The sequence below is a fragment of the Paramacrobiotus metropolitanus genome, unplaced genomic scaffold (genome assembly GCF_019649055.1).
Source record: "Paramacrobiotus metropolitanus isolate TYO unplaced genomic scaffold, Prichtersi_v1.0 Parri_scaffold0000121, whole genome shotgun sequence".
NCBI classification, from domain to species: Eukaryota; Metazoa; Tardigrada; class Eutardigrada; order Parachela; family Macrobiotidae; genus Paramacrobiotus; species Paramacrobiotus metropolitanus.
Genome location: NW_026570341.1, coordinates 280,651 through 289,559, shown reverse-complemented (window position 1 = coordinate 289,559; position 8,909 = coordinate 280,651). Strand labels below are relative to the sequence as shown.

The 8,909-nt window shown below is 51.2% G+C and overlaps 1 protein-coding gene across 1 annotated transcript; it reads left to right on the top strand.

Moving 5' to 3' along the window:
• The first annotated feature begins 663 nt into the window (after nucleotides 1-663).
• On the top strand, nucleotides 664-3,225 carry LOC129598416 (uncharacterized). The gene is made up of 4 exons (XM_055496308.1): nucleotides 664-782; nucleotides 958-1,783; nucleotides 1,849-2,706; nucleotides 2,983-3,225. Exons 2-4 carry the CDS (start codon nucleotides 1,064-1,066, stop codon nucleotides 3,223-3,225), a joined length of 1,821 nt encoding a protein of 606 aa, XP_055352283.1. The 5' UTR covers nucleotides 664-782; nucleotides 958-1,063.
• Nucleotides 3,226-8,909: the final 5,684 nt, after the last annotated feature.

Sequence of the window (8,909 nt, the reverse complement as noted above, 5' to 3'; positions counted from 1 at the left end):
TGCGTGACCTTTCTCATAATCCGTGACCTTATCGTGACTTTTGTTAATTGTTCGTTTATTATGCGTGACCTTTTGTTTACGGTGTCTATGTTTAATAATTATATGAAGATTATGCGTGACCTCGTCTCATGTTCTGAGAAACGTTTATTGAATGTTGTTTCTTTCCGAATAGCCAGTTCCGTAAGTATTGGTTAGTTTAATTTGTAGCGTTCACATGATTGATGGTACCATTACGCAAGAAAAAGCCGTCAGAAAGAGAAGCAGACGTGTGTCTGGGAAGAAGAACGCCCACGCGTTTTCGATATTTGCCACGCTTTAACTGTCCTGACGGGCTTGCAGTCGTACAACGCTGCTTTAGCAACGTGCGTACAATCGGTACAGATACAACCTTGATGACAGTACCATTTTCTGGCTAATTAAACTAACTGATTGGCAACTGAATGATCAGGCTGACCAGATTAGTATGGCGGCGCTGCTGCGATGGTGAAGGCGAGCCATACGGTAGAACAGAATAAGCACTTGTACGTACATCAGGTTGTGGGATGACGTTCCGGCACTAAAGTTAAAAGCGAGCGTCTATCGTCCGTTTGTCAGCCGGTAGAGCCTGAGCCGTTGAAAAAGCCGTCCAGTCCAGTTCTTCAACTCCGCTTTAAAACTGAACATTTCTGCCACAGCCTGCGTTCGAGCAATGCCTGCAAAACTTTGTGAGACAGTGCGCTAAGCAAAGACTTTTCTAAATTTTGTTAACAGAATTCCTCACATTTGGAAGCTCTTATTTCACGGTACGTAAATAAAAGTAGATAATTAATCATAACATTATTGGTATTTTACAATTTACGATACAGTTGCCGTGTAATATTGCCTTATTTAATTTAATAATAAGTTGTGCTTTATATTGAACGATTTTCTGAAGCGCATCTTATGTGAATTCTGCCACGATTTCGTTCTGCATTGTAGTTGTAGTAGTACTGGCGCATCCTGCAGATTCCTGCTCTGTGCGCGGTGGTGCATTGCGCATGAGCGCAAGCGTATTTTCCTTTCGAGTCCAGACACACCGTGAAGCATGCCGAGCGGAATGCACCGCGAGAACGCCGTGGACGTTCTCTTCGACGACGGGATGATGCGCTTCGGACGCGTGCTGGACGTGGCCGTCAACGGGCTCTTCGTGGATCTGCTCTGCCCCAACCGACGCCGTGAATTCGTCCCGTTCGACCGTCTCTTTGTGCTGAGCAATACCAGCGAAGCGGAACTGTCTCCTACCTATTCCACCGAATTTTCCACTGTTCCCGTGGAAGTGCTGGTAGAGGAGACAAGGCTGGGCCCGTGGATTTGGATTCCTGGTCAAGCAGTCCGGTTCGGACGCGGGATGGAACACGGGATCGAGGCTAAGTGGCGACGTCCGTACAGCGGAGAAGCGTGCACGGATTTCGTTCCCAGCGAACGGATCCGCTGGACAGTGCAGACGGAGCGGAATCGGCGTCGTTTGGCTATCTGTCAGCGAAATGCAGGGATCGAAGGTGCGGGTTGCTCTCCGGATAAATTCGCTCCACTGCGAGATCACGTGTATCCAGGGACCTTCGCTAAGCAGACGCTGCAGCTGGACGAGGAATTTCGCTCCTTGTCCAGTGCCGAAAGTGAGGCGCTCGTGATGCGACTGAACGGATACGAAGCGGATTCTTTAGGCTGCACGGTGGCTGTCGTCGATTTCGCTGGCGGCCGCTTGGGATACATTTGTCAGCCGCGAAATCCTCGACACGACGATTCAGGGAACCGGTGCGCTTTGGTAAAACGTCCACGCAGTCTGGCTTTGAACTGGAAACGAATTCGAATGGTTTGTACGCTTTTCAGACGTCCGTCGCCAGTCGCTACATGAAGTATGTCAGAACATCGGAGCCTGCCGACGGGATCCCGCCAATCAACGACAAGATGGCGATCTCGACGGAATTGTGTCTGGAGGTGTTCTCGCACTTGAACACCACAGCGCAGATGCGGTTGCGCATGGTCTGCGCAGCGTGGGACGCGATGATAGAGGAGCCAGTGCTGAGCGGCCGCCTCACGCTGGGCGCGTACTTTTACCCGGGCGACAAGCGGCGCTTCAGCCATTTCTTATCCCTGGCTACCTTGTACAAACGCCTACAAGCAGGCACGCAGCACGTGACGATGGCGCATTTCGGGTCACTGGACATCCCGGAGAGGAACGCCGCCATCGACTACCTGACGATCATGTGCGAGATGATCCACTGCCTGGCGCAGCAGCGCACCGGCGTCCGTCTGCGCAGTCTGCACATGGAGACCTTCAACTTCGAGCTGGCAACCCACTCGGCTTTAGAAAGCGCTGGCGTAAGCGAGTGCGTCCTGCACCAGGCGGATCGGTCGACGGTTCGGCCGGCGGTGGACTGGGATTTGGAATCTCTGCAGGATTTCATCGCCGTCTGCAGCCGTCTGCCGTGCCACACGCTCCTCATGACCAACTGCGACGTCCATTTGAGCTGCGCGTTCTTCTTTCGCGGTTGGAATTATACGTTCGGTGTCTCGGTAGGAATTGCCGCAGCGCGACTGCCGATTGATGCGGATTTCGGCTGTGCGTTGTGGGATGCGTTGGACGCGTGGCTGCCGGTGCCGGATGAGGAGAAAGTGGTGGAGCTCTTGGAGCTGGTAAAAGGGAATCCGGGTGGAGAGCTCAAACTGAAGCAGCTCGTCTGCAAGGTACAATCCACTCGTACGGGTGGCACGAACATTTGTCCCTTTCTAGCTAATAGCTATCAGCAGGGCGCAATCCGAGGGAAACCGACGGCTGAAAAATGCACCGATGGGGGAATCGAAGTTATCGAACCCCGGCTACGTCGTTAGATCCACGTAGGCAGTACCACTGCACCACGGCGCAATACGTTGAAATCATTTGAAAGATTTTGCCGCTGTACAATACATGAGCCGCTTCTCTCCTCACGTACCCTAGCTGTCCACGCTATGGTCGTTTTGCAGGTGTTGTGCGCGCTGCACGCGGCCGATCCGCGGCCCTCGGACTACCGGGGAAGCAGTGGTGCGTGGAGGGTCTTCAAGGTTTACAGCTGGAGAAGTTGTCGCGCATCGCCCGTCATTTCCTCGTCCAGATACAGTGACTGCCAAGCCGGGCTTGGAAGGCATGCACGCTTGACCGTTTGGTTTACGCTTTTTGCTGTCGTTCGCATTGTGCGCCTTTTTCCTGGGACACTCTTTTGCTGTTAATCGTATGCTACTCATAATATAGATATGTGGGAACTAAATTTGCTGCATCTCTTATTACTCGAACTATCGTACATACTTTTCCTAATAAGTGTGTGCTTTTGTGGCGTCAGCCATTCTTTTTCTTTTTGGGATAAGAAACTCCCAGTTCTACATGGGATTCGGGATCAATATTCTGTTGAGAAATGTGCTAGTAGTGACATCAGTGTAGCTGACTGGTAGACTGGAGTCCGTATTAAATCCGTTTCTGGGATCTGAGTTTGGGATGCTTATAGCGGACCTCGTCAGAAATTTATCAGCCGATACTTTCTGTGAACTGTTTTTGAACCTATTGAAGCAACGAGATTTTACCAAAACTTTTACCTGCGGTACATGTATTGCCTACCATGATAGCCCACAAGCTTGCAAAGGTCACCCCCCCCCTTCACAGTATCGGTCGTACTGCAAAAGGTTTCCCAGTCTGTCTCTCTTGTCCACTGCTCTCTTCTCCTCAGTCGCCTCAGCGTTTTCGAGAATGTTGGGAATATGGTTACTGATTTTCTCTGTTCCGCGTCCTGTATGGGCTGGCGCAATAAAAAAAATTTAAATCCTAAATAAGTTATGATTGGTTAAGGACGTTACGGGATTAAGAGTTGATGCAGTAATACGGAAGTTGCAGGATAATGATGTGATTGCGTAATAAGGAAGTTATCTTCCGCGTCAGACGGGAAGCACTGGAAGCCGTACCCGCCTTTAGACGCCTGAAACCAGCGCTGCGCTGCGGCGGCCGCTTACCATCATCGCATGAGCTCCAAGCCACGCCGCTTCCTCAGGTCCTGGAGTGCGCAGCGCCTCCTGCCAGTGGAGATTTTGACGGAGGCCTTTCAGTGCCTGCACACTGGCGAACAGTGCCGCCTGCGGGCGGTGTGTAACCGTTGGATCGGTATCCTCACGTCGGTCGCCGTCAGGGATCTGCAGCACATCCGCTTCTCCGCCGACTGCCCATCGGCTTGTTTACATTCTTCTTCCGCGGATATAATTCAGCGCGATAAAGACAGTTCGCGTTGTCATTGGACTAATCTGGCCATCGCTGGCTCGGCCAATGAGAAGCATGTCAAAAAGTGTCTTAGACTGAACGACGTCCTGTCCTCGTGTGGTGGGCTCATCTTGCGAGAGACACCGCCGAGGACTCTGGTGCTGAAAGACATTTTCTGCCGCTACAGTCCGGAAGTTAACGAGGATTACATCGGCACTGTGCGCGGTGTATTTGACTCGCTAGCGGGGAATCGTCGCATGTTGATCGTTAATACGTATTACATGCCATATCTCCTTCACTTTCGTGGACGCTCCCCGGATCACTATCCGCATCCCGTTTGGACTGATGAAGAGCGACCAGCGTCTGACTGTCGCCGACTGGTGCGACCTAATCGAACAAGGCTGTCCGCTGCTAACTGACCAGCAAAAACACCTTGTTGCCTGTGCGATTAGGGGACGCAACCGGGCGCGTACGGCGTGCCAACAATCGGTAAGTACTAAGAACGTTCCTTTATTTGCCATATCATATGGAACAGCGCAAGAAATCAGGTCTTTCTCAGCCGCGACGTTGTATTTGTCTTGTCGTCAGTGCTCTGTGTATAGTTTGCTTTAACCTGTTTGGCGTTTTGCAGCTTCCGCGGCGTCACCAGCCAACCGATCTAATGAAGAAGTCCATTTCCGGGAAGATGTTCTCAGTGAGCGGGCCATGGTCGGCTGTCGTCTGGCGATGTGGACCGGCTGACACGAGGGGCGCAGTATAGCATGTGCTGTGCCGTTGTTGGCGCTGCCATCGTCATGGACGTGAAATGGTCCACTTGTTAGCTACCGCATCTGCCGAAAACATCTGCATCCGATTTGTTGTTATTCCTGCTAACCGTGCTCATGAATACGCTTGTCCGCTGTTATTTTTTGTACGTTCGTCATCTTGATGTGGGCTTTGGCAGCACCGACCGCAAACATATTTTACTGGAAAATACATTCGCCAGCTCGTTACTGGTCGCTCTTTGCCGGCAACACGCACGGATGCTCCTACCGCCTTTCCTGTTTCCGACCGCAACGACAAGCGGAAGCTCAAAACAACAATTCAAAGGCGTCTGGCTGGCGAGCCGTGCTCTTTTCCAGCTGGACGAGGAAATGACGGGCGATGCGCGACAACTTCTCCAGCTGTAGACCTTGCAGGCCGTCCACTGCTTCCCGCGGTAGTGCGCCGCCGGACGCGGGTCGGCGGACTGCAGCGCGCACAACATCTGCAGCACAATCATAGCGCAGTACTTGGGGACCAGGCCACAACGGTTGATGATCCATACCTTGCAGACGACTTGCTGCATTTCCAGATCAACATCCAGATCCCCCTTCAACCGCTCCAAGAGTTCCTGTACTTTCTGCTCATCCGGTACCGGCAGCAACGCGTCCATCGCATCCCACAACGCGCAGCCGAAATCCTGGCTAATCAGCAGTCGCGTCGCAGGAAACTGAACCGTGACACTGACACTCATCCGTTCAAGCAGGAAGTACGAGAAGGTCAAGTGGACGTCGCAGTTGGTCATGAGGAGCGTGTCACACGCCTGACTGCCGCAGACAGCGATAGTCCTGCAGCGGACCATCATTCCCATTCGCCGGCGCCTCAACCGTCTCCCGATCCACCTGGTGCAGGAGGCACTGGGTCGTGCGAGCGCTTTCAACAGCGGAGTGGATTGCCAGCGCGAAGTTGAAGTTCTCCATGTGCAGACTGCGCAGACGAATGCCGGTGCGCTGCTGCGCCACGAAACGGATCATCCCACACTGGTCCAGAAAATTCTCGATGGCGGCGTTCGGCGTCGGCATGTCAAGTACGCCGAAGTGCGTCAGCAGAATGTGCCGCGTGCCCGACTGCAAGCTCTTGTACAGCGCGGCCAGCGATAAGAAATGGGCGTATCTCAACTTGCGGCCGTTGTAGAAGAACGCTCCCAGCCTAAGGCGGCCGCTCAGCACTGGCTCGTCCATCATCGCGTTCCACGCTACGCAGACCGTGCGCAGCTCCGTATGCCTAACCGTCCCCAAATTTGCAAACACCTGCTGTCATAATTCAGCTGGAAGCGCGGATCTTGTTGTTGGCTGTCGAGACTTCCTCCGAATGTTCAGACACGTAGACCATCTCCTCGTCGAAGCTGGCAACGGCCGCTTGAAACCCGTGCAATCCAGCCGATTGTCTTACCAAAACTGCAACGATCCCTCACCAGAATTAGCCGGTTTCTGCGACCATCGTTCTGGAAAGCTTCAGGCTGACAAATGTACAACAAACTTTCCTCTACGAAGCCCACCACGGCAACCGCGCAGCGATAGAAATCCAATTGCCAGCTATTCAGCTCTCTGACGAGGGTCCCGGCTTCTCCAGTGGACATGCAACGGAATTTGTCGTTCAGCTGCAGAGCTCGCTTAGCGAATCAGCCTTGCCCAACATGGTCGTGCATCGGAGCGTCTTTATCCAGTGAGGAACTTTCCGCCTTCAGTCCCCTTCGAACGCTGAAGGTGAACCAGCCAACGTCGATTCAGCTCCGTCTGCACTATCCAGCGGATCCGTTCGCTGGGAACGAAATCGGTACACGCTTCTCCGCTGGACGGGCGTGGCCATTTAACCACGATCCCGTGCTCCATCCCGCGTCCGACACCGACTGCTTGACCAGGGACCCAAATCCAGGGCCCAACCGCGTCTCCTCCACCAGCACTTCCACGGGAATGTTTGGGGATTTTTCGAGCAAATACGACTCAGATCCGCTTCGCTCGTCTTGCTCAGCACAAACAGACGGTCGAACGGGACGAATTCACGGCGTCGGGTGGGGCAGAGCAGATCGACGAAGAGTCCGTGGTCGGCCATGTCCACGTCGCGCCCGCAGCGCATCATTCCGTCGTCGAAGAGAACGTCCACGGCGTTGTCGCGACGCATTCCGCTGTGCATTCTTCTCGGTGTCGGGATTCCAAAAGGACAAAACACAAATGCTGATGCGCACCACCGCGTACAAAGGATACAATCCACTACATCCCCTTCCTCGTAAAACAACAATTCAGAGCGAAACTGATGTACCTACATGATAATATTATGCACGTTAGCATACAAGAGGATTTTGCAAGCTGTGAAAAAATTAATTTATGTTGGTGCGGATCAACACCAGCAGATGTACGCGTATAATATTATTGAGAGTAGTTAGCCCAACCCAAAAGCCGGTGTTCCATATTATTGAAGTCATATATAAATTGTATTGTACCGGTATTTGTAATCAAAATAATCAATTTGAGATGACCAGAACTAGTGTGTGTTATTAATTTCCGTACAGCGCAATCTTTCAATACTTAAGTATTTTAGTACTTAATTTTAAATCCGACTATTATTTTAATCTGATAGTATTTCTAGTCGATTTGTGTGGCTGCAAGTTGAATGATGACGTGGGAATTTTAACTGAGGCGTAACAGAGCACCCTGAGTTTGCTTAATCCTTGCCGCAACGCGGTGGGTCAGAAATTCCTGATGGCGCCGGACGTAACGGGATATGGTATCGACACCCAGGATGTTTCCCTGGTGGTCAAGTATGACTTGGTAAACTGTCAAGAACATTGTGGAATACTCGCAAAAAACCACGCGAACCGGTCGTTCAGGGAGAAGGGTCAAGGCTTTCTCGTTTTTAGCAAAGGAAGGCAACCTTCTTCGAATGATCAACACCTTGTCTTCACTACCATCCCTGTTTGCTACTTTTCAAGCGAAACCGGACTGATGAACTATTTCCATATCTGTACAGGCGATAAAGATCACCAGGTATATCCAGTATAACACGCCTGGAACGCTATGCACAACCTACGTATTTGTGAAACCCTATGCGCAACAGGGACGACGCTCACCAAAACAAAAGCTATACTCAGCTGTTTCTCCTATTTTATTCCTAGATCAAGCAAAGCGCGCAACAGAGTAGCAAAGAAGAACATTGCGTTTTGACGGTGGTCAACTTCTAGCGCTAAATCAGATTACGTCTGATTACATGATAGTTAAACTTCTGTTTTTATCACTGCCAAATTGTACGCTTGTTCTTCCACAACGAGCGTGTAAACTACCAACTTTTTAATCACAGACAACCTCTCAACCAATCAATTTGATTTAGTAACTTGATCATTTGCGTGAGAAAGTTATACAAAAGTTGGCGGTCTGTAAAGATGTGGAAAAATGCAGTACAGTGCTTAGTGCTTGATACGGTAATTATTTTGAATATCGCACATAGCGAAAGTTTTTCTCCTCTCTATACGTGACACTTGGAAACGTAAACCGAACATTACTGAACAAAAAAATAGTATGCAATCAACTCGCAATGGGCGATTACGGAATAAGACCTAACGGTAGTTATTGAGATAATCTGGCGAGGTATGAGGCCTTTCGCTGGCGTTGTGCTGGTTGTGACGCAGGATGTGCCGCGCTAGCGGCACGGCACGGTGACGCCCTATTACTGACGTTTGTGCTGAATGTGAGACTAGATGTGCCGCCACGCTGTACTGGTGCTGTGACGCGCCGGATTCGGTGGCAAACCAAAGGCGCATAACGGCCTTGAGAGTCGCGCAAGTAGTTTGAAGCGTCCAGATAGAAATCCGTGGTGGATTTTAGCGGTACTCCTATAATGTAAGGCTTCAATCAGCACGTCTCTGCCAATAAGTGAG